The sequence below is a fragment of the Raphanus sativus genome, chromosome 2, assembly GCF_000801105.2.
Source record: "Raphanus sativus cultivar WK10039 chromosome 2, ASM80110v3, whole genome shotgun sequence".
Lineage (NCBI taxonomy): Eukaryota > Viridiplantae > Streptophyta > Magnoliopsida > Brassicales > Brassicaceae > Raphanus > Raphanus sativus.
This window is the reverse complement of record NC_079512.1, coordinates 11,395,441-11,422,721: the sequence shown is the minus strand read 5'-3', so window position 1 is coordinate 11,422,721 and position 27,281 is coordinate 11,395,441. Positions and strand designations below refer to the sequence as shown.

The following is a 27,281-nucleotide window of genomic DNA, read 5'->3' as shown; positions in this document are numbered from 1 at the left end:
TTCTCTAACTCAACCACTGTATGGAGGAGAAAGACAGAACGCGGAGGCCCCTTGTCTTCTGCTGGAAAGGATTTTCGTTGGAGATTGCTTAGCCTTTGTTGCCACCCTCTGTTTTTATTGTAATCTTAATACCCTGTTATGTATCGACGGCAGCCGAATGAATCATTAATCATGTTATAGTGACTGCTTTTGTTAGATCTTGATTATTATATATATATATATATATAACTTCCTTTTGAGTTTGCCACACAAAACCGTTACCGGATAATATTAATTATATCCCTACCAGTAAGGTTTAGCCGTCCAGCTGTGAGTAATGTCTAATAAAAGGATCAATGCCCTTATGTATTAACTTAATCCGCCAGGAACTGGAGTAGCTGGTTACAGAACATATTGGTCATCCAAGCCTCAAGATAGCTTGTAGGGCTAAGAATATAGCAGGCTACGGAACATGTTGGTATATTGGCAGGCTACAAAAATTTCGATGTAATTTAAACTTAACAGGCTAAGAACGAGATTGGCAGGCTACGAAACATGTTGGTCATCCAAGCCTCATGATAGCTTGTAGGGCTTAGAATTTAGCAGGCTACAGAACATATTATATTGGCAGGGTACAGAACATTTTAATCTAATATAAACTTAACCGGCTAAGAACGAGATTGGCAGGCTACAAAACATGTTGGTCATCCAAGCTTCATGATAGCTTGTAGGAATAAGTATTTAGCCGTATATTTGGAATGGCGGGGTTAGTGTTTTCAGTCATAAAAAGGGTTCAAGTTGTAGAGACACGCAAGGGATTAGGGTCTATAGTCTAATAAGGGTTTACTTTTATGAGCCGTATAAGGGTTTATAGTCTCTTAAAGGTTTAGGGTTTATATTCTACTAGTAGGTGAGGGTTTACGTTAATATAAGGGTTTAGGGTTTTATATATAGTCTCCTTAGGGTTTACTAATAGGTGATGGTTTAGGGTTTAGATTTTAGGAGGGTTAAGGGTTTATAGTCATATAAGGGGGTTTAAGTTTATGGGTTTAATCATTCAGAAAATAAACATTACTTAACCATTACTAATTTCTCTACGTAGCTATGCAATAAGTTAGCCTGCTACTCAAATTAAGTTAGCCGTCTACTCAAATCGGGTAAGACTTCTTTATAGATGCCCACATGTTTAGGAAGATCTTCTCATACATGAAACACATGAAATTTTTTTGCTAGATTTGGCGTACAACTGGGCTGTTTGTGTCAAAATTGCTCTTTCTTTTAATGTAAATGAAATCTTTATGTTATCTTATAAAATCTAGGTTAATATATTGTGTCATAACTAAAACAGTAGAAGCCTACCACCGAGAAAAGGAGTCATGAAGCTTCAAGGGTAAGCTCGTCTTTTTCACTTGTCTTGAGCTGTCACATCGTCCTAACTTTTTTCTTTTTGGTGTTTCGCTAATATAGGAGTCTTTCTATGGTTTTGGCCTAAATTACTCTATATTATAAGTATCACGTGGGAAAATGATGTTGGATTGAACTAATATAACTAGTCACACTGCTATTTTAATAGAATAGATATACAAAAAATCTAATGAATATGTATATCCCTTTTATAATAAATTCTATAGATTATATCTGTTTTAAATTGCTATTTTTATGGGAAACGATCTCACAAAATATTAGGCAAGTTTTTAGGTTTTTATATATATATATATTACTGATTTTTAATATATCAACTAATTTATCAAATAATTTAGTAAAAATTGACGAGATTCAGATATGGTATATTCGTGTTACTTAAATATTATTAGAGATATTTTGATATTAAATCTTATTATTTTTTTAAAAAAAAATATGTACGTGTGTTTTTCGAATGTATTTGATTTTTAGAAATAATTACTTAAGTTTTACGACTATTTTTTTAATATCCAAAGAAAACGCTATCAAAATATATAAAAAACTTTTTATTCATGGAATCCATAGTTTAAGATTTATTTTAAAATTTTATTAAGTTCCTGGTATTTTCTCAAATCTAAACGGTTGTTTTTTTATATTTATTGCTTCTTAATTTTGAATTACAATCCAAATTAGTATAATATTTCTGGATATTTTAAATAAGTAGTATAACATAAATGCATGTATATGTAGCATTGATATTAACCTTTTATGAATATTTGTAGAGCTATACAACTATGGTGGTCAACTACATTTATGAGTTAATAATTTGTATGATAAATCTAAAACACAACTATTTATATTAGTAGTAGATGGTAGACTTTTTGATTTTTATAAAACTATACAACTAAACTAAGATGGTAGCGAAAGCTTTGTATTGATAAATGTATGTCAAGTCTCGTTTTTGTAAATCATTTGGTGCGTCACATTTAGTGTTAACTGATATTTTATGTCCAAATTAAGAAGAAATAATATAACTACTTGTACATTCAAGTGTTCATGGTTCCCTACACACATGTACATTTTTTTTTGTCTTCTGTAAGATTTTGGTCATACCAGAAATGTGAGGACAATTGATTAAGAAAATATTAGGAATTTTAACCCATACTAGAGCTTGATCCGTGCGCCCGCACGGGTATTTATTCTTGGTTCTTATATATTCTAATTTTTTATAATGTTGTCAACTTGATTTTTGTGTTCATGTTGTAGATTAATATGTTATTTTCTTTTGATATTTTTGTATCATGTTTAATGTGCTTAACTTCAAAATTATTAGAAATTTTGTTTTCACGTTCTGCAGACTTTAATTCAATTATTTTGATATATTAAACAGAAAAATGTAAATATTAGAGATTTATATATACTTTTAAGTTTTATTAAATTACATTCCAAATATTTTGATTTAAATATATATAAATCATATCTGATTTTTTTTATTTTTTAATAAATACATGTCTAAAGTTTGACATACACGCCGACAGGAATATTTATTTTTAATTTATAAAAATTGTTGTTATCTTATAAACCATTGGTAATTACTGGATTTTATTAACTGTGATCAAACGATATTAGATTATTGTTTGATTATTATCATATTGAATGTATTTATATCACAAACAAATGATTACTAATACATTCAAATATTTATTATTGTTTTTGTTTCTACTCATTTTATATTATTTTCAAACCCTAATATTTAAAATGGTAATTCTCTCAATATCATTTTTAAGTTTTTATCACCAAAATGTCTTCAATAAAAAAATTTATTAAAAAACGTTTTAGAGAATATTGTTTAAAAGAGGTAAAAAAACTCTTCTATCCAGTGGTTTTTAATATATAAATCTAAATTAATATAGAAAATTCCTCTATTTTAAATGTTAAAATTAGTAATTATATCTATACTATAATGGGACAACTTATTTTTTGACAAAAGTATATGTTCAATATTTATTAAATATTAAAAGGAGTCATATTGATTTTATATATTAATATGTGTATGAAATGTTTATTATTTCGTATAAAACAGCTAGTAATACAAAATTTTATTCGAAACTTTTCGTTTATGTCAAATTTATGTTACTCATATACAAAATTATAATATTTTTTCAATTTAATTATTGTGAGTAATCACACATAGGATCTACGTGATTAATATATTTGGATAATAATAATGGCAAAGTAGTTTATTTTGATGAGAATAAATTATTAATCATGTTTTAGATTAACATGGCAATATAGTTTTAATAATAGTGAAATATATGGCAAGTTAATAAATACGTTTTTGATTTATATGGCAATGTGGTTAATTAAAGCGAAATATATGTTAGAGAATCACGTTTTGGATTTGTATGGCAAGATAATAAATATTATTTGGGTATGTGTTATATTTAATTGGATAATCTTTAATTAAAAGGAGTGGCATGCCATTGTAATTTTTGTGCAACTCTAAGGATTAAGTACTATTTGTACTTCAGTTTTAATATATTAGATTTGTACTTCAGTTTTAATATATTAGATATATGTTAGAGAATCACGTTTTGGATCTGTATGGTAAGATAATAAATATTATTTGGGTATGTGTTATATTTAATTGGATAATCTTTAATTAAAAGGAGTGGCATGCCATTGTAATTTTTGTGCAACTCTAAGGGTTAAGTACTATTTGTACTTCAGTTTTAATATATTAGATGTTAGAAAATCTCATATTTGGAATGGAGAATCACTGCATATTAATGTAGGCATGATTTAATTATAGTGAGTATTAGAATTAGAATACTATTAACACAAACTTAATAGATATAAAACCAGTTTCCTGAATATTAACACAATTGTCTTCAAATCCACCCCACAAAAAGGCCAACAAATTATGAACAGCGGATTAATCTACTAGTTTCCTACAAGATAAGAGAATAAACAAATATGTAAACATGAGAAACCTAAAAACAAAAGATGCCAGCACATAGAGATTGATAATCTAGATAAGTCCATCGTAAGCTACAAACTTTGGGATCAATTCTAAGAAAAAAAAATTGGAGATCAAACCTGACTTCAAAGAGAGCTTCTCCTATCATCCCCACATCCCACTCAGATCCACCTATTTTACCAAAGTGATGATACCAATTTGATTCGAAGCTCACCTCTTTAGACGGTAGTGTGTATATATATATATTAATAGGAATATAGTTACGATAGGAATAGTAAGATTTGGTAAATTCTAAAAAAAAAGATTGGAGATCAAACTAACTTCAAAGAGAGCTTGATGCAGATAACTATTTGGAATATTTTCATATATCTTATTATTTATTTTATAAATTATTTGATAATTATCTTAATGTTTTAGGGTTTTATGGTTTTCTTATATATAGTCTTTTAGACTCTATGGTTGTATTCAGATTATGATTTGACTAATTAAAGGAGTTTTCCAGAAGAGGTTTTGATAAACCACTGAGAAGAGTATTCTCAAACCCTAAAGAGATTTTTATAAACCACTGTGAAGAGTATTCACAACCTCTAAGAGCTTTTAATTAAGCACTGTGAAGAGTATTCACAAACCCTACATTCGTGTATTCTTGGAATAAACGGATCTAGTTCTATCCCTAGAAGTTTCCGCTACATCAGTTGGTATCAGAGCCAAACGGTTCTATTATCTTGATCGCAGATGCATCTACAACCACTAGCTGAGATCTTGGAAAAACTTAAACAAGATCTCAACAAGATTCATAAGAAGTTAGAACAAGATTTCTGCAAAGCATTAAATAAGTTCGATGAGGCATTAAAGAAAAGAAAAGCAGCACGAGCTTAATATGTGCAATTGGATGATGATGAAGACGAGGAGAGCTTTATTGAAGAAGATATATGTGTTGTCGACTCTGTCTATAAAGATGAAGTTTGTGCAAAATTCGGACGGAGCGAGATCTGTGTAAAGTTTGTACAGAACGATTTTTGTGCAAAAATAGGACGAAGTTGTATTGATGAAGATTTTGGACAGAATCTTAATTATCTGTTATGTGCAAATTTTGTGCAAAACCGGATTTTTGAAGATTCAAGTTACAATCGGATTCGTGCAAAAATCGTGCGATACAAGTTATTGAAGATTCGAGGAAGAGTTTTTCTTGGAAAACGTTCTGGATTTGAAGACTATGATCAAGATTCGAGGACGAATCTTCTCCAACCCGGAGAGAATGATGCAGATAACTATTTGGAATATTTCCATATATCTTATTATTTATTTTATAAATTATTTGATAATTATCTTAATGTTTTAGGGTTTTATGGTTTTCTTATATATAGTCTTTTAGACTCTATGGTTGTATTCAGATTATGATTTGATTAATTAAAGGAGTTTTCCAGAAGAGGTTTTGATAAACAACTGAGAAGAGTATTCTCAAACCCTAAAGAGGTTTTTATAAACCACTGTGAAGAGTATTCACAACTCCTAAGAGCTTTTAATTAAGCACTGTGAAGAGTATTCACAAACCCTAGATCCGTGTATTCTTGGAATAAACGGATCTAGTTCTATCCCTAGAAGCTTCCGCTACATCAGAGCTTCTCCTATCATCCCCACATCCCACTCAGATCCACCTATTTTACCAAAGTGATCATTACCATTTTGATTTTAAGCTCACCTTTTTAGACCGTAGTATATATATATATATATATATATATATATATATATATATATATAAGTTATGATAGGGATAATAAGATTTGGTAAATGAAAATTTTTTTGGCATATTCTCAATTATCGTTAATGATTAACAACATTTTGTTTCTATATTGTTTTATTAAAATTAAATTATAATGGCATTGCTGTAAATATTTGCAAACCACAAGGGAACCTAAAAAGAGACATTGTGTTTTAATAATATAGATAGATAGTTAAACATAAATAATTTATACACTTCTATGAAATCGTATTCAAAGTCTAATTTATTATTTTCCTATTTATGTTTTATATAATTACCTAATCTATTAAAAAGAGAGTACAAAAATAGATTACCCCAAAGTTTTACACTGTATTTACAATGCTATGTCACTGGTATACTAAATAAAGCTATAATAATTATGGATACTGTCTTAATCATATATTTGCTTTGTAAAGGACATAAATATATATTTCATTACAAAAAAAAGAGAAAGTAAACGTTGGACAACTCATATTGAGTTGAAAGCGTGCATTTTTTTAAAACATTTGTAATATAAACCTTTTACTATTTGATTTATACAAACCATACCAATATATGTTTAATTTTAATTAGGGTGAATTTACAATTTTAATACTAAGATTGGGATCATCAAACATAACGTATTTAATACAATACATTTTCATTTACAAAGCAAACATATGAGTCTATATACATATAATATTAACATATTTCTATTTGATTTATACAAACCATACAAATTAATGTTTAATCTAATCTATTAAAATTAATTTACAATTTTGATACTAAGATTATTATCATAAAACACAACATTTCGAGCATCATTGCAATTAGATTGGAGGAACAAACCAGCCCTAATTTGAAAATTGAGATAATTAAATATTCATTAATAAAAAATATCCTGTTTACAACCAATATTTGATCTGTATATACTCAAAATCTTAGCTACTTAGTCATTACCAATATATACAAAATCAGATTCATAAATCTTATTCATAAATTGTATTCATAAACTGAATACTTTCAATTGCGGAAAGTCTTCGGTTAATCAACAAAAAATATGGAATGATTACATATACCCCAACCAAGAACTATCTGTAATCTAATTTACCTAATATATCTACCAATATAATTAGTTACCAGATTTCATTCTATCCCCTAACCTTGCGGATCAATCAACATTTAAAACATATCCATAATAAGTTCATTTCAAACATAAATATCATTCTATCAAACCATTACCTATATTCTCGGAAACAAAAATATTTAAGATCAACAAAATATTCGGTTTACTTGCAAAGTTGACGTTCTGTAAATTTATAATTCCTAGAGTTCCCTATCTCCACTATATATACTTTTCCTCACACCAATATTCACCACAACCTTTCACCGCTAACAAACAACCATGTCATCAAGCAAATCTTTTTCTTTGCTTTCCAAGGTCAAACTTTACAAGTCCACATGGCGTGTGCAAGTGAAACTGATACACTCTTGAAAACAAACCCCCTATGCCGACGAAACACTTGAAATGGTCTTAGCTGATGAAATAGTAAGTCATTCATACACATAATTTTTCATATGTCAATACAACTACTTTCTATAATCATGCAGTAGTTCTCGCATGTTTCAGACTCAACGTACTTAACCTTCTAATTGGAGAGTGGCGTGTTATCAAGAAATTTAAGGTTTCCAAAGCAGGTGGGAAATATCGACCAACATGACATGATTATAAGATTAGTATCACCAATGAAACAGTTTTCACTGAATCTGACTACCAAGATGATAGAGGTTTCTTATCTCTAGCTAATTTTGCAGAGGTTTCAAATGGAAAGCTTGACAATAAACTCCTAATTGGTACTCCCTCTGTTTCATTTTATTTGTCGTTCTAGACTTATGCACACATATTAATAAAACATGTAATTTTATTTCCAAGATAAAAACACAATTACCTATACACCTAACTATATTTTAACCAATAGAAAAATAGATAGAAGAATCTTATTAATAAATTTTGCATTAAAATTCGAAAACGACACTTATTTTGAAACAAATTTTTTCTCTAGAATGACAACTATTCTGAAACGGAGGGAGTACATTATATTATCTAAAGTTTAATATGAGTGAACTATGTTAATGTTTTGTATATTATCTAACCATTATGTTTTATATGATTCAGATATACTAGGTCAACCTTAGATATGTTAAATTTCATATCCGTTAAATAAATAAAATTCCATACAATATTATATCTTATTTATTTTATATATCATACTGACTCATAATTCTTTATTTTATCATATTTAAAATTTTCAAAATTTATTTTTATATTTCTTATGATAATGCATCATTGTCTTCATATTTTTTTCCCTCTCTATGATACTAGATAACAGTTATATAGTATGTTGTTAACATGGACACATATACTATTCAAATGTAATACAACTAACTATTATAAATAAATAAATTATTATAAATAAAACAAATTTTAAAAGTAAAATAAATATCCGCCCGGTCGAGCGGTCAGGATCTAGTACTCCTTAAATAAAAAATATGTAGTTTCTTTGTTTGTACATGTAGATATATGTAAGTGTATTTATAAACATATATTGTTTGCTTAATCATTTTTTAAAAAATTATATAGATTGTTCTATATGTATTAACTAACACTGTTATAAATATTTTTATTATAATTTTTATCCATCCTTTTATTTCAGTTCCATAAATTATTATTTCATATGCACAATTCTAACTTTACTTTGTATTTACCAAATTTTACAATGAAAGTATGATTATTACATTTTTATTTTGTGAATATATGTATTTGAAATACTCTTATCTAATCAATTTAAAGGGGAGTACAATATTAGATTACCCCAGAATTTTCCACTATATTTACAATGATATGCCACTGGTATATTAAATAAAGCTATAATTATGGATACTTTGTCTTAATCAGATTTATATAGCAAGTCATAATGCTGTTTTTAACAAAAAAATGCACGCTTTCAACTCGATATGTCCAACGTTTACTTTCTTTTTTTCCTGTATTGAAATATATATTTATGTCATCTACAAAACAAATATATGAGTCTACATACGTGTAATATAAACCTATTACTATTTGATTTACACAAACCATAACAATATATGTTTTTTTTATTAGGGTGAATTTACAATTTTGATACTAAGATTGGGATCATCAAATACAACGTATTTAATACAATACATTTTCATTTACAAAGCAAACATATGAGTCTATATACATATAATATAACATTTTTTATTTGATCTGTACAAACCATACCAATTAATGTTTAATCTAATCTATTAAAATTAATTTACAATTTTGATACTAAGATTATTATCATAAACACACAACTTTTTTAGCATCACTGCAACTAGATTTGAGGAACAAACCAGCCCTAATTTGAAAATAGAAATAATTAAATTTTCATTAATAAGAAAGATGCTGTTTACAACCAGTATTTGATCTGTATATACTCAAAATCTTACTACTTAATCATTATTAATATAGAAAATCGGATTCATAAATTCTATTCATAAATTGTATTCATAAACTGAATATCTTCAATTGCGAAAAGTCTTCGGTTAATCAACAAAAAATATGGAATGATTATATATACCCCGACTAAGACACATCAACATCGTAATCTAATTTACCTAATATATCTACCAATATAATTAGTTACCAGATTCATTCTCTCCCCTAACCTTGCGGATCAATCAAAATTTAAAACATATCCATAATAAGTTCATTTCAAACAGAAATATCATTCTATCAAACAATTATCTATTTTCTCGGAAACAAAATATTTAAGATCCACAAAATATTCGGTTTACTTGCAAAGTTGGTGTTCCGTAAATTTATAATTCCTAGGGTTCCCTATCTCCACTATATATAGTTGTCCTCACACCAATATTCACCACAACCTTTCATTGTTAACAAACAACCATGTCATTAAACAAATCTTTTTCTTTGCTTTCCAAGGTCAAACCTTAGAAGTCCGCATGGCGTGTGCGAGTGAAACTGATACACTCTTGGAAACAAATCCCCTCTATGCCGACGAAACACTTGAAATGGTTTTAGCTGATGAAATAGTAAGTCATTCATACACATAATTTTTCATATGTCAATACTACTACTTTCTAATACAATTCGTCTTATTCCAGGGTGGTAAAATTCATGCATCATGAAGTAGGTCTCACATGTTTTGGACTCAACGTAACCTTCCGATTGGAGAGCGGCGTGTTATTAAGAAATTTAAGGTTTCCGAAGCAGGTGGGAAATATCGACCAATAGGACATGATTATAAGGTATCCATAATAAGTTCATTTCAAACAGAAATATCATTCTATCAAACAATTACCTATATTCTCGGAAACAAAAATATTTAAGATCCACAAAATATTTGGTTTACTTGCAAAGTTGGTGTTCTGTAAATTTGTAATTCCTAGGGTTCCCTATTTAACTATACATAGTTGTCCTCACACCAATATTCACCACAACCTTTCATCGTTAACAAACAACCATGTCATTAAACAAATATAGTTGTGATCATAATTTGTTTTTTTTCTTGTTAAACTCTTATGTTAAGTTTTCAGTAACTTAGTATAAATATCAACCTAACTTTTAAGATAACTTTTACATAGTCAATTTATTTCTTTTGTTGATTTTTATTTGAGTTTTACATACATGATTATTTGAAAAAAATAAATTAAAAAAGCTTGATTTTTAATTTTTTTGTCAGTTAAGTTTATTTTTAATTTTAAAATATTTAGTTGATATCAAGTTAATTATTTTTAAGAAACAATCTTTTGTTTGTTTACCTTATTTTATCTTCATTTTACTTTCAGAGAAATAAAATATTGAAGTTTGTATTTAAACATATCAAATTAGAATGCTGATTTGGTATATTACTAATGTTTTTTGTTAATTCTATGTGAACACTTTAAATAATATATAGCTTCAATTTGAAGTCAAATGTGCTTTAGATTCATATTGTCTTTAATTATATGAAATTCTTGTATTCTGTAGGATTTAGTTTTTGTTGGTTACCTTTATGTCAACTTTCCAAAGATTTAATTATATATTAAGTTAAAATATATATATATAATATATATATATATATATTTTTTACTTTTTATCTTTTTCTCTGGTTTATCATGTATCTGATTTATCTTGTTATCTGTGTAATGGTTCTTTGTATATGTTCTTCACTATCTTGTTTATAGTTTGTCTCCTGTCTTGACTATCTTTTTATCTTATCTGTGTTATAGAGCTATTTTATATTGTTAATAGTCTCCATGTCACGATTTTGTTCTCTGTGTAATGGTTCTTTGTATTATGGTTTAGGGTGTTATGAGGCGGGCGGAGGAGGAGAGAGCTCGAAGCATGTCTTCCATTGTAAGGATTTTCGTTCTGAAAAAAAGCTGAAAGATTTCTGTTGTGTGGAGTTTATCCCTTTTGAAACTTTCTCCAAGCATCTCTTCCACTGTAAGGATTTTCATCATCTTTCAACCGATTAACAGTGATCGAATTGTTTGGTCTAATTTTTTTTGAGATGTCTCAGTGAAAAAATCATTGTATTGTTTAATAATAGTCTTGGTAAATGTGTTATGATATATGCAGGGGATAGCTAGAATTGATTCATGTTTCTGTTTACTTATGACCAAAAATGTTGATGGTTGTTTATCTTGTATGAGAATTCCACATAAGCCTATCAATAATTCGGCTGCTCATGATTCTCCATTATTCAGATGATTATACGTTTCATTAACAGCTACACGTTTTTTGTGAGTTAGTGGAAGCAGTAACTTGATGTATCAGATTGTTCTATATCATGCGGTTATTTATGGGTGTATGTTTACATGACCTTGATTTTGTTGCAGACTGGGAAGCCGTTGCAGTTCGTGAACCCAGTCAATTACTCTCTGGTGAAAACTATTGGACTAAACAAAGAAAGGAGTCAGGTTCTAAGGAGTTGTTCTTGGATTCAGAACAAAGAAAGGAGTCGCCAAGGAGCAGGTGTATCTGGATAACATCCAAGGAATGATCCGCAATAGAAATCAATTTTGAGTTTTGAACTTTTATTTTTCTTGTTCTCTTTTCAATTTTTTTGTTGTATACCATGCTTAATGATCTAATATGTTTGACTGCTTGTATCACAATTTTAATTAGTTTCATTTATTGTTATATATTATTTTTCTCACTAATCAAAATATATTGGAAACTAAATAATTTCTCAAAATAGTAAATTGTATTAGCTACAAATAATGTTAGGAGATTTTCGCGTCAGTTATGCACATCGTTTCATAATTGACAGTACATAATATGTTTTAAAAAAAGCATTGGCATAATTAAAATCAGATCTACTAAATAAAGCGTTTGTATTTTCACAAAAGCTATCTAAAACTAAGAGGTATATCAGCAGAATCGGTAAAAAAACTATCTTGCTCTGCTATTATTACCCACATTTCCTTTAGTGTCGAAATCGTTCATCTGAATAGCTGGAGGACAAATAGCAGATTTGCTGGCGTGGTATTGATCTGGACAGTTGTAATCAGCCAACATTTTTGGTCGAGCAACATCATCTACAACTTGAGCAGCGGTTTGTAGTGATAATAGGGATCAAGGATTGCAATCCCCTGATCATTTATTTTCTGACATACTGCATTATGCAGTCTTAGATGACCATCATGGTCATGCATGTTTCCATTCTCATCCTGAAAAAGAACTAGAGTCACAACCATGTCTTGCAGATGAGTGTCGATCGGCGTTCGGTGAGAAGTGTCGATCGATGAGTGTCGGTCGACGTTTGCTGGCGAGTGTCACTCGACGAACTGAGGTTGTTGTCGATCGATGTGGTGCGTTTCTTTTTGCGTATTAAGCTTTCCAAACATGGAGGATCTGAGAAGCGCAGTGGTTGTTCCTTGTTGATTTTGGTACTGTTGGGCATGCACATGAAAAGAATATTTTTTTATGAAAAGACTCAAATAGTAGAATAACCTATACTAAATCGAAGTAGATAAGATCTAGTGACAATCAAAACTCCCTGGCAACGACGCAAAATTTGATATCACGCAAATTACCATAAGGAGTGATTTTAATCTCTCAAATAAAAAAGATTCAATTGTAATACTTAGGAGCAAGTGCACACAATATATCCTAATCAGCAGTGATCAAGTTAGGTAATTAATATGAAAATAATAAATAGCATGGCGAACAAGGTAGTTACTTAATTGATTTGTAAAATGATGAAACTAAATAAAACTAATAAAAATATAAAATTTAATCAATGAAAAATATATAGTCACAAATTGGAACCATAATTTGTACTCCCTCCGTTTCGATTTAATTGTCGTTGTAGGAAAAATTTTCCGTTTCAAAATAAGTGTCGTTTTAGAGTTTCAATGCAAAATTTATTAAAAAGATTTTCCATTTAATTTTTCTATTGATTGAAATGTGGTTAGATGTATAGATAATTGTGTTTTTATCTTGAAAATATATAAAATCATATGTTTTTTTAATCTGTGTGTATAAACCTAAAACGATAATTAAAATTAAAAGGGAGTAGTATTTTTCTACATCACGAGAAAAACAAGATTCAAAAATAGGAAGGATATCATTTGTTTTGGCTGGCAGCAGCCACATGGCAATTCCAGACTGGCTCACAGCTGCGTTGCGCCTCTCATAAATAAAAGCTTATCTCTTTGGAGATGCCTCAGGTCAAACGGTCAAATACAATTCTTAGCTTAGACTATTTTATTTTTATTTCCCCCACTAAAAGTATTAACTCAGTAATGTAACTGTAAAGTTACTATTAATTGGTTATTTTAAACAAGCTAGCATGCGAGCAACATGTGATTATTGCGTACATAATGCACTTCCATTATTAAATCAAGATTTTTATATAGTTCTTATATATTATTTTTCTCTGTTCTATAAAGAATGTTAATTTAACATTTTTTACATAAATTAAAAATAATTGAATGTATATATATTGAGCTCAATGCATTTTCCAATTAATATTAAGATTAAAGATATTAGAAATTATAGTGCAATTAGAATGCTGTTTTTCTGTAATAAAAATGTAAAAATAAGATTGTTTTATGAAATAAAGAGTGTATTACTACAATGCTCCAATGCATCATTATTATACGCGTCGTCGTGATATTTGTACGGGAAATTGTGGTCTATGTGATGCAAATTTACAGCTCATTTTGATGAATAAAGAAAAAAACATTTCCGGTGGAAAAGAAAAAGAATATTAAAATTGTCAACCATATGGGAGCTATTCTTTCTTGCTATCACTATTATCATTATATCCGTTGGCTTGTTTTCTTTTCATCTGTCAACTAATTTTTCTTTTGAATTCTCTTAATTTTTTTAACGATTTATAAAGTTACGGTTACCGACAAAAGAAGATTAGAACTTTATAATTAGGGGTAAGGTATCTGTTAATTCACTAGTCGAAAGGAAAGAAATCTATTAATTCAGTAGTTTAGTTATTATTATATAAAATATTAAGAATACTAATAATATTCAAACAAAAGAAAAGGTTAATTAACCATTTGATTTATTATTTTCTCAGATTTATAGGCGCGTTGTGCGGCTTTTTCTGGTAAAATAATTGCGGAAAATAATAAGGATAACAACTAATTAGGCAACTAGTATCGTAGCCGTTCTCTTCTGTCTCTTTCCTTTATACCTTATAGTTTCTCCCACTCAATCCTTCCTTTTCTCCAATCTGATAATGTAAATTCACAGACAGAAAAATTTTAAACAAAACAACTAAACATCATTGTGTTCGTTAAATCGTTGCTGCTCAAGAAAAGAAAAGCAAAGAAAGAAGATTAATGGATTTGTTCAAGATCCTGCTTCTTACGTTCTTGGTGAACTTCAGTTTCTGCTTCGCTGCAGATCCATATTCTTTCTACAACTTCGAAGTCTCCTACATTACCGCTTCTCCACTTGGTGTTCCTCAACAGGTTTGTTTTTTTTCTTTTCTTTTTTTTCTAGATCTTTTGATAACTGCTCATTTGATCAAAGCTTGGACCTTTTTTTTTGTTGCAAAACCATTAATTCTTGAGTTTTACTGTAATTCCAGTGAGCTAAAGATCTAACTTTTAGTAATATATTCATTACACAAGAAGCTTGTTCGTTCACATTTTCGATAAAAAAGATTTTACCAAAGTTTTAACTTTCTGGGGTTTACTTGTAGATTTATCCACATTTTGCATATTACTTCTTAATTTTGTAAATCTTTAGTTTTACTGTAGTTCCAGTGAGCTAAATAAATTGTAGACTTGAGATTTTAATTTTATAAACGCTTTATTTTTAGAGTTTTACTATTAATGGAACATAGATTTGTACATTCTATTCCTCTTCACCAAGTAATTGGGATGTTTGTTTTTGTCACATTTTGATAAAAGTTTGTATGTTTGTGGGTATAAAATCTCAGATTTCTCAAAAGTTCCAATCTTTCTTCTCTCTCTTTTTTTTTTTTTTTTGCTTACTTAAAATTCATCGTTAAGAAACCCATTTCACTTTTACTTTCTTAAAAACAATTACTTTAATTTTATCCAAAGTTTTACATCAAGTTCCACCTGAATGAATGACAAAAGATTCAGTCTTTCTAAGCCCAAATCCAACAAAAAGTGAAACAAAAGATCTAAAAACACTGTAAGAGTTTCTAACTTCTTCTTTGATTCTATTGTCAGGTCATTGCTATAAATGGAAAGTTCCCTGGTCCTACAATCAATGTCACGACCAATGAGAACCTTGTGGTGAATGTGAGAAACAAATTAGACGAGGGACTTCTTCTCCACTGGTAAGAGATTCACTAAAATCTTTGTATTGACACTTGAGAGTATAAAGTGTTCTGATTTCTAAATATGTTTTGATGTTTTTAAACAGGTCTGGAATCCAACAGAGACGTGTTTCTTGGCAAGACGGACTTGCAGGAACCAACTGTCCAATCCCACCAAAGTGGAACTGGACTTATGAGTTTCAAGTTAAGGACCAGATTGGTAGCTTCTTCTACTTCCCATCTCTCCATTTCCAAAGAGCTTCTGGTGGGTTTGGCTCCTTCATTGTCAACCCTAGATCAGTTATTCCAGTCCCTTTCTCTACTCCAGACGGTGATATCACCATTGCCATTGGTGATTGGTACACAAGGAACCACACGGTTAGTTTTTTTTTTTTTTTAATTTACCTTGCAGGTCAAGCAATAACACACTTGTTTGAAAATATAGGCTTTGAGGAAGGCTTTAGACGATGGTAAAGATCTTGGAATGCCTGATGGAGTTCTCATTAATGGCAAAGGACCTTACCAATACAATAAGACTCTTGTTCCTGATGGAATCGATTACGAAACCATCACAGTCCATCCTGGTGAGTACTACTACTAGCTTTCTTGGATCAGACAGTCTTTGTTTTTGGAGTTTGTAAAGTGTTATACCTTTGTGACAACCACAGGGAAGACTTATAGACTTCGAGTGTCGAATGTGGGAATCTCGACGAGTTTGAACTTTAGGATCCAAGGTCACAACTTGGTTCTTGCTGAATCAGAAGGATCCTACACAGTTCAGCAAAACTACACAAGTTTGGACATTCATGTTGGACAATCATACTCCTTCTTGGTGACTATGGACCAAAACGCAAGCTCTGATTACTACATTGTCGCCAGTGCTCGGATCGTTAATGAAACCATATGGAGAAGAGTCACAGGAGTTGGAATCTTGCACTATACCAACTCTAAAGGAAAGGCAATAGGTCACTTGCCCCCTGCACCACAAGACGAATTCGACAAAACTTTCTCCATGAATCAAGCAAGATCCATCAGATGGAACGTTTCAGCAAGTGGAGCACGTCCTAACCCGCAAGGCTCGTTTAAGTACGGTTCCATCAATGTGACGGATGTCTATGTTCTCAGGAACATGCCGCCTGTGAAGATCAAAGGCAAAAGAAGGACAACACTTAGTGGCGTATCGTTTGTGAATCCTTCTACGCCTATAAGACTAGCTGATAAGCATAAGGTCAAAGGAGCTTATAAGCTTGATTTCCCTAAGAGACCTTTGACTGGACCACCTAGGATGGAGACTTCAATTATCAATGGCACTTACCGCGGTTTCATGGAAGTCATTCTTCAGAACAATGACACTAAGATGCAAAGCTACCACATGAGTGGCTATGCCTTCTTCGCAGTCGGGTGAGTTAGTTAGTTAGTTTCTTCTTCATTTTGTGACTGCAACCTTTGTCTTTATTGAGATTTGTTTTGGTTGCAGAATGGACTACGGAGAGTGGACGGAGAACAGTAGAGGAACTTACAACAAATGGGACGGTATTGCACGGTCAACTATTCAGGTGTATCCAGGGGCATGGTCAGCGATCTTGATATCTTTGGACAATCCTGGGGCTTGGAATCTGAGAACAGAGAATCTTGATTCTTGGTATCTTGGACAAGAAACTTATGTTAGAGTTGTTAATCCAGATGAAAACAACAAGACTGAGTTTGGGGCCCCTGCTAATGTCCTTTACTGTGGTGCTCTACAGAAATTACAAAAGTAAGCTTACTTCAAGAACACGCTTTCTACTTTGTAAAAAGTTTATGTTTTTTATTTCATTCTTTTTATCTTTGTTGTTGTTTTCAGGCCACAAAAGATATCATCATCGGCTACTAGAAGCATTGGATTCACGAGTCTTTCAATGGTAGTGATGGCTTTGGTGATGGTTCTGCATTGAAATGTAACTTTGAGGGTTTGATTGTATTTTTCTAGGGCTTTTCTTTGTTGAGATGATGATTCTTGTTCTTACGTTTCCACAGTTCTTCTATTTGGGGGTTGTTGGATTTCTCTGACTTGTTTTTTTTTTATCCGTTGTTCTATTCTTTTTCCGGGAGTCTCTTGATTAATTGAGAAAAACAGAAGATTATTCATTGAATGTTCAAAATTTGTTATATCTATCTTATTAAAACAAAAACATTCTATTGGACTTAACATTTATTTTGTAAGTTTTTAAATTAAATACACATTTATACTTTATAGTTAAACTTACATTAATCACTAATATTCCTTTTTATACTACTATCCATGTTTCCAAACAATATACTTATTTCTTTATACTACTATCACTGTTTCAAAACAATATATTTTTATACTACTATCAATGTTTCCAAACAATACAATAATTAATCTTAGTTATTTTATATCTATCATTTTCTCTTTAAAATTTTGTAGAAACGTCATAATTTCATAAATTGTAAAATAATGAACTTTAAATTTTGGATTATAAGATTACAAATTATGAAACTATTATAATTTAAATCAAATTAGATTACATATCGGTCATCTATCAGTTCAATCGGTTAGTATCGGGCAGTAATTTTTTAATATGAAATATTTTAAAAATCTAAATTGAATTGTCAGATCTCCGGATTAACCGGTGTAATCACAATCGGGTTGAATTTAAAAACACTGATTTAAATGCAAAAATATTTTAAATACACACTCTTTAAAATTTACCAAAATATTTATTAAGTTATTAGTAAAATTTTTCATCGTAAAATATTCCGCGCTTCTAAAGCGCAGATCAAGATCTAGTTATTAGTATTTTCTTAACAAAGCTATCCCAAAGTATGACCATTGTAATCGATTAAGCGGCTGTTTTAAATGCCAAATTCACAATGTTGAGAATACTTTTTTTTTGAGAAATGAGAATACTAATTTGTGTTTGTGCGAATTAAGACACCGATTAGTAACAGAGATCAGCTTTCTAATCGATTTGCTTAAAATCCAACAATGTAAATACTTCTAACCTTTTTAATTACATATATTTCAAGTATAACGAAGGAAATGTAACTGACGGTATTTTATTTTATATTTTATTAAAATTAAAATATATTGAAGAAAATGGAAAATAAAATTTATGAGGTCCCAAGATGATGATGAGAAGTGAGGTGGAAAGAATATTGTTTATGTTTTGGTTGGATTTCAGCTTTTGTCTCTCTGATAAATTCCAGCTGGATCCTTTCTGTAATTTGCTTTCCTTTTCCACTTTTTATATGCTCATTTTGCCAGTTTTAAAAGTTGACAAGATAAAACCAAATTTCTCTATGATAGATTTTTTCTGGCCACTTTTGTAAATGACAAAGAAAAAACATGCTACCAGTATAATTTGACAGACTGTAACTATAAGGACAATTCTAAATATTGTTGTCCTCTGAGAATGTATAGGACCACAGGTAATCTGGTTATATAGATAAATATCACTTTTTGCACAAAAAAGAAAGATAAATATCACTTAGTCTTATACATATTATGTAGATGAAAATCATGAATACTCATGTTTACAAAATTAGAATTTATAGAAAACAAGAAATAATTATTTGTAAATATTACATTTTGAGATGTCTATTGTTTCATTACGTAAAACATAATTGTTGTTACAGTCATAGTTGAATCAAATTGGTTTAGAATTTCTGTGCAATACTTGAAAAGTGTTAAAATCAGTGGTTTGAAAACCGAAATAGATCGGACGGTCGAATTGGTTTGACTATGACTTGTTGAAGAAACCAAGTCCAATTTGGTTTAAAATTCGGATTTGAGAATTTAAAACTCGGCTCCTAACAAATAATTAATATGTTTTCAATTATTATTGAAATTTATTATTTCAGAATTAATGTTTGACTATAACTACTTAGTTAATTATTTTATTTTATTTTTTAAAAAGAATATAAAATCATTTTTGGCTCTCATAAACTATTCTCATTGTCATATTTATAAAATTTGAGACTTTAGTTGTAAGAATAAATAAATATGGTAATTTGAATGGTTAATCATTTGGTTTTATCAGTTTTGATTTACATAATAGTCACTTATTTACCGTATATATCTAGAGTTATGATTATTGTTTATTTTTTTAATTAATAAAACAGATAATAAAGAGAACATCATATGTAAAACTACTTTTTAGATTCATCATAAGTATACTAGAGATTTTTCCGGGCTACGTCCAGGTTTTTTCCATAAATTTTAATTAAATTTAGTTTTCCATTAATTTTTTTCCAATTCACTCTTTATTTTATCATTTTTATTTTAGTATATATGTTTATATTTAGAATAACTACAGTTATTAATTATTAGAAAAGTGTAATTTTTTTATTGTTTTGGTGATTACAATTTTGAAATTATTAAAATTCAGTTTTTATTTATTTTCAATATCAGAAAATAAATATAAGCTGGTAAGCATGTTGAATAATTTTTTAATTAAGTCTTAGTTAAAATACAATTAATATTTTGTCTCGTTTATTTGAGTTTCTATGAAAATATGGTTTAGTTTATGTATAATGCAAACTTTGTTTTAATCTTAAAATCAACCAATATACATTTTAAAAATTTAACTATTGATTTGAATGCATTCAGCAAAAACCTTAGAATCAACATAAATTTGCATCTAAAATAATCCTTAGCAAACCCAAGAAAATCTTATTTCACTCTAGGCTCATGCTATTAAAATCTTACAACAACCAGTAAAACTACCAAACAAACATTCAGTAAGCATTTTCTATCCCAGATTAAAAAGTTAATAAATTACTATGGAACAGAGTCAAACAGCTGAGAAATCTTAGCTTGAGGATGATAAACGAAAACATTCAAAAAGTCAAGTTCTTAGCTTTATTCTGTATTTTCCGCTGCTATATCTTTTCTTAGAAAGTTATTGTTGATGTCGCAACTAACCACATAACCTTACTAACACTCTTAACACTATTGATAAGAATAACTTCTGCAATCAGATGTTCAAAAACGCGGCCTCGGCGGCCGTGGACTCGCCGGTTATATGCTTGGTGGAGGAGAGCCGCCTCGATTTTGCTCAAATCGGCCAAAAATGCGGATACATATGAAAAACTTAGAATTTTGTTGATATATGGTTCGAAATCGTGTTATAAACATATATTTCACTGTCTGGATGTTAAATCTGGTTGGTACGTTGATGAAATCGGCAAAAACATAAGTGAAAATCAATGGCGGCTGCGTGTTTTGACACATAAAAAAAATTAGGTCAGTGGAGAAGATGATTGCGAAATGACATTTTTACCCTTACATTAAATAAATGAGCAAAAATCTCCGTCAAATGCGCAGAGTGATGTTCGAACCCACGATGACAAGCACTACCAAAGCTAAATTAACCATCTCGGCTACCTGAAATCATTGTACATTGCCAGCATAACAATATTTATACATATATATTAGGAATTTTAATTTAAATACATAAAATAAATCTCCGATTACTCTCCGCTTAATCTTCGATTATGCACTAGGCCCTACTCCACCGCACGCGTAGCGCTTAGCGTAATTTTGAACATGGATATGGAGCCAGAACTTAGTTTATGTAACCAGGTATAATTACACTATGAGTCACATTTCCACTTGCTAATATCACAATGGGTCACTTTATACTACATAGACATTTTTTCTAACTTTTATCTCTTTTTCGTTATGATTTCTAACTAAAACATAACCACAAAGTAATTGGTGGACCTCTCCTTTCTCTTTCTTATCGATTTCTTCTCTTTCTTATCAATTTCTTCTTTTTCTTGTGACCTTACATGACGGAAAGCTCATCACTTTTTGTGAATTTGAAAAGTCAGGGATCCATGGTTACAAGCATAAAAAGACAAAGATCCTTTGTCAAAAAAACAAAAAGACAGATATCCATGGCTCCATCCGAGCTCCGCCGACAAGCTACAATCCGCCGCAGTCCTCTTTGTTCTCAATGATTTCAGATCTTAATAATGATTTCAGGTCGTCGCCGCAACCTTATCACCACCGGGACCTTCTCTCGCCACGATCATTTGCTTTGATTGAACTCCTTACATGGCGAACTGAAACTCGAGCCTGAGATCGGGATCGAGCGAGCTTTACCCAAACAACTTCTTTTGTTTTCAATTTAAGCCCTTTATATTTAGCTTTATTGTCAATTGACCCCAAACTCTTGAAAATAAATTTTTTGTCCTCTTTATTTGATTCTAAACTTACAAATATAAACTTTTGCTCTTGGTATATACATTTGAACACACAATCGCAATGTATATTTCAAAATAGAACATAAAATGACTTAAATTAACTAAATTAAAATAGTAAATACCATTAAAATCATAAAATATTTAGATGAAGCAAATAGAGTGTCTAAAATTTTAAAATAAATTTTAACTGCAATGTATACACATAAATAAATTTTAAAATGATCTATATTAACTTAAACAAGATACTCAAAATCATTCAAATCATAAGTTATCATTATTTATGCAATGTCCAAATGTGTGTACATATGTTCGTTTTGGTGAAACGTTGTACATGTGGACAATAAAAAAAATGTACACCATAACATTTTTTTACCATTTAATTCTGTTTTAGTTGGTAATTGAAGATAAAGTTAAAAGAAAGTGTCTAATGAGTTGAAAGTGACTTAGAATGTTATTAAAACTCATAAAGTGATCTGTTATGTAAAACTCTCTATTTTATATCCATAATCTTTCGCACTTTCTTTATTTCTTTCTTTGACCAAAAGTAGTATAAATATGTAGAGAAATTAGTGTCTCTACCAAAGGAATATGTCGTATTTAGCGGTATAGCAATGGCAAGCGTTCACATACTATGCTAATTTTTTTGAGACGAAAAAGCTCCTACCATCACTTCTCTCCAGCTGACAACTCCGATAGGGAAAATCTTCAAAATCTTTTGCGTAGATTTCCCGAGGATTCTGCGCTCTGAATAAAAATCAGTAAAATATTTTTTGTTAGAAAGGATCTTCGGTCTTGTAGATAGCGTTTCAAATTTTCTAATTCATATCTCACTCTTTCATCTCTCTTTTCTAACTTTCTCTTTGTATTCATATCTGGTTTGTTGAGTATTTGATCGATCTTCACCGATGGATGTACATGAGACGGTGGAAACAAAGGGTAGCCAACTACCGTTGTTGGACTTACCGGAGAGAATTTTCGCTGCCAGAGATGAGCCTACTGGGGTTCGTGTCACACCGTACCACAAAGCATACGGTATTAGACAAATAATCAACTCACTTGACCCCGGCGAAGTTGAGCTTGTTAGGTTGTCGCCATTTGGAAAGCTGGTGGACATCGCGGATAGGCCGATGTTCTCAGGCAGGTTTGGTCGATATATCATTTCTAGGCAACTGAAAGTTGCGAAGAAGCATGAGGCCTGGTTTCTCTTTTCGGGGAAACCTATTAGGTTTTCTCTCCGAGAATTCGCGGCGGTGACAGGGCTCAACTGCCGGAGATTCCCAAAACGATCGAAGAAGCGTTCGAAGAAGTTTCTGGAGGAGAAACCGTACTGGTGCGAACTCTTTGGCACATTAAAAGAAGTTCAAGTGTCATTTGTTACTAGGATGCTGAAGAAGAAAACAGTTGTCGACAAAGATTTGAGGCTCAAGTACGCTTATCTCGCTCTTCTGTCATCCGTAATTCTCCTGACGACTCACAATCCTCGTATATCGCAAGAACACGCTGAGCGAATAAAAGATCTTTACGCCTTTTTTGCGTTTCCTTGGGGCATATCATCGTTTGACATGTTGATCAACAACATTAAAGAGAGGAAAGAAGTTTCCCTCGCTCAAAACACAATCGCCTTAAAAGGGTTTGTACTGTCCTTACAGCTTGTCATGGTTGAAGCTGTCCCTTCTCTCACAGAGGTGGTTCATGATGGAAGCTCGTCCGGATCCGAAACTGAACGTGGGGATGAGGATGACAGTTTAGATGTTGACAAATCTGACAAAAGAAGCATCTGTCCAGGGCATGGTAGAGAGACAGATGTCGGGGGGAAGGTATGAAATTATTCTGTGAAATTGTTTGTGTTTATTGTCATTCCATTTAGGTATTTTATCTACAATTGTTCCGGAATTGTTTAATTTACTGTATTTACAAACTCTCTACATGCGGAAGTTCACTCCATCATGTCAGTTACAAACATTGATATTGAAGACTCTACCGAGCTTGATTGGACCAACGATGAAGAAGATGTTTGTGTTGACAACATGGTGAACCTCATTGAGAAGAAGTATCCGTTTTCCTCACCCTGTTTTGGCGGTGGCGTAACCAAAGCCGGACTTATTAGGTTGCAAGAGGAGGCCAAAGCTGAAATAGGCAACCGCAAATCAAGCAAGACAAAGGCCTCTACTCCCACTGTGGTACAAGAATTGTTTGATGCAGAGGGCGTGGCAGCAGCTGTTAAAGAAAGGGTGCGTGAATATTTTTCCAAGCTGGGGAATCAAATATCAATGAATCAGGAAACCTTCAGTAGTTTTCGAACCCTTGTTCTGTCCAACATCAAAGACTTGTTTGATAAAGTAGACAACATTGGGGGGAGGATTACAATTCTCACCGACCTTGTAAGGAAACATGAAAATGTTTCTTTTGCTCATACTCAAAAGCCTTCATCTCGCGTTACGTCCGTGGAAGACGCATCCATGCAGACCGATAACGTTGCACACACGATTATTGACGATGCTATCGCCTTCGCTAACCGTTCATCCAACCCACTTAACGCAGTTAGTAATATAGAAAACTATTAACAATTAAATTAGTCAGCTAAGCTTTAAACATGCTACTTGTACATAATACCACTCAATGATAAAGAAGTGGCAGGGGTTGTTGGTGATGAGTTTCCGGAGGCAAAGGCTGAAAGGAAAGACAGTTTACAGTCACCCTTTCAACGAGGAAATAGTCATCAACACCCACCACCTGAAGCTGATGAAATTCCTGATTCGGTTTGTAATCTCTGTTGTTTTGCTTACATACGCATACTACTTCTTATATGACTTTGTTACTTCGATTAAAACAATGATTGTTTTTCCAGACTCTAGATCCTGCTCTTCTATTTCCGAAGCCTACTTTCTCTCTTGGGCTAACTCAGGAGGAAATACCTCATGCCAAACAGAATGGCAGCGCACAGCTGTAGTCGAAGAAGAAGAGGTTGTTGATGAAACTATAGATGCAGATGGTGAAGAAGCAGTTGGTGGGTGTTGGAAAAGCAAACTTCCCAAGGTTCCTCCCAAAACTCTGCTGGGCCACTATGAATGTGATATACGTTTCTTAAACCAAGCAAGAAAGGCGGTTGCTGACTCTAACAACCTTGGCGGTACTATTGACAATCCAGCTAAGTTTTCGGTAATCCTTGTTAAGATGAAGGAGGAATTGTGAGTGTTTGTTTCCTTTACAAAATACTAACTGGCGAGCCATCGTATAATTGTTTATATACAAGAGCTAAATTTTTCGTTACCTTCTTTTATCAGTTGTATAACCACTGAAAGAGGTGTTCTCCAGAGCATCGAGGTTTACGAGATTGTAGCTAGAACAAACCCACTGTCTCCAGAGGTCAGTTATCATGTATTTTGTTGCTGAAACTAATCATGATTCTTTCTAATGCATGTTCAGGTTGTAGATGTTCTCATGTTCCACCTAAGTTCAATGTTCCAATCCCTCTCTAATGCAAACCTACCAGCCACATCAATGTTCCTGGATAGCCAGTTCGCTGCTCAGCTTTCAAAAACGTATACCAAGTTCTCAAAGGTTACCAAAAAGGATAGCTTCAAATTTTCGAGCACTGTCACAGAAGTCATTATGGAGAGAGAGTCACTAGGTGATGTCGACCGTTTTTACTTCCCTTTCAACCTCGACAAAAAGTATTGGGTAGGCCTATGTGTCGATTGCAGTAGCTGGTCCATCTCTGTGTTAGACAACAACATATCTCTGAGGACCGACTACATGATGAAAAAGGAACTTCGTCCAATTGCGCAGATGTTCTCATATTTACTTAAACAGGTTGGTAAACAAGGTGCTGGAAGAGAAGGCAAACTCATGACACTAGAGAGACCACGATCCATCCCCCAGCATAATAACATAACAGACTATGCAGTGTCTTCTGTGCTGCTTATCCAAGCCCATGCCATTGCGGGCACTGAAGTTTGGAAATGTAAAACCGCCGACGTCCTTGATATAAAGGCCGAAGGACTTGTGGTCACCATGTATGAAGTTAATGTGGGGACGCTATAGAATGGAGAAGATTATGCTGCAATAATGTTTTATGTTTCATTCTGGACTCTGTTTTCTCTTTGGACTCTGTTTTCTATTTGAACTATGTTTCTCTCTGAACTCTGTTTCTCGACCTTTTGCTTCCGGAACATGTAATAACTACTTTTAGTTAATGTATTTGCATTTCAATTAATCATACGTGTGCCTAATTAACCATTTATGTGCATAATTAACCATTTAAGTTCTTAATGTTGCATCGTAACAATTGTCACGTGTTTTACTGTCTTAGAGCCTATCAAACACAAATATCTACTCCAAATGAGATTAATTACATGAAGAAGCCCATAATTTTGCAAATGTGACCAAATGAGATAAAATGGATATGTGTGACAAGAGCCCATATTTTTGCAAATATGTCCAATGTTAAAATGCAGCGTTTTAATACCTACTTAAATGAGAGATGCCCCGACTGGATAGTTGTGTTTCCTTTGTCATTTTCTTTGTGTGAACCTTTATCAACCGTTGTTTGTTGTGTATTATTCGGTGTGTTTGTCCACTTAATCTTCTTATTTTACATTTTGTTGTGAATTACTCGAAGACATTCAATGTCTTATGCTTTTCCAGTTTTTCGTTAACGGATCTCGGAGATAACCTTTTCTTTACGATATTTATACAAACATATCTGCCAATTCTGATGTACACTCATTTAGTTACCGACTCGCAAAATCAAACATTTTATTAACCATATATTTTAGAAATTTATGCCAACGTTATTGTAACTCTTTGTTAAAATCACTGCATTGGATAAGTGATCATTGTTTACGTGGTATATACGTACCAACTATACAGTTATGTAGGTTATGAACCATATAAACATTTTGTTAGCAAGTCAATAATATTAAAAACCGAATAATCGAATTACGCGTAGCAAACCTTTCATGTGTGTTTATGTTCAAGAAGTTACAGTTTTCTTTTTAACGATGTCATTGTCCAACTAACCTTATTTGTAACCGGTATCAGACAAAGTTAGATGGAAACTATGATAATTATTTCCGTCAATACAATTGTAACCGGTATCCCGTGCAATGTGTTAGTTTTCCTCACTTACTCTCAG

General features: G+C 31.5%; 2 protein-coding genes across 2 annotated transcripts; both read left to right on the top strand.

The window, feature by feature from the left end:
• The first annotated feature begins 14,771 nt into the window (after positions 1-14,771).
• LOC108829513 (monocopper oxidase-like protein SKU5) lies at positions 14,772-18,058 on the top strand. Its single transcript, XM_018603155.2, has 7 exons — positions 14,772-15,110; positions 15,843-15,952; positions 16,039-16,309; positions 16,377-16,515; positions 16,600-17,332; positions 17,409-17,687; positions 17,775-18,058. Exons 1-7 carry the CDS (start codon positions 14,979-14,981, stop codon positions 17,863-17,865), a joined length of 1,755 nt encoding a protein of 584 aa, XP_018458657.2. The 5' UTR covers positions 14,772-14,978; the 3' UTR covers positions 17,866-18,058.
• Positions 18,059-24,090: 6,032 nt separating this feature from the next.
• Positions 24,091-26,188, top strand: LOC108829501 (uncharacterized). The gene is made up of 5 exons (XM_057004089.1): positions 24,091-24,688; positions 24,773-24,907; positions 24,993-25,332; positions 25,429-25,510; positions 25,571-26,188. Exons 1-5 carry the CDS (start codon positions 24,091-24,093, stop codon positions 26,186-26,188), a joined length of 1,773 nt encoding a protein of 590 aa, XP_056860069.1.
• Positions 26,189-27,281: the final 1,093 nt, after the last annotated feature.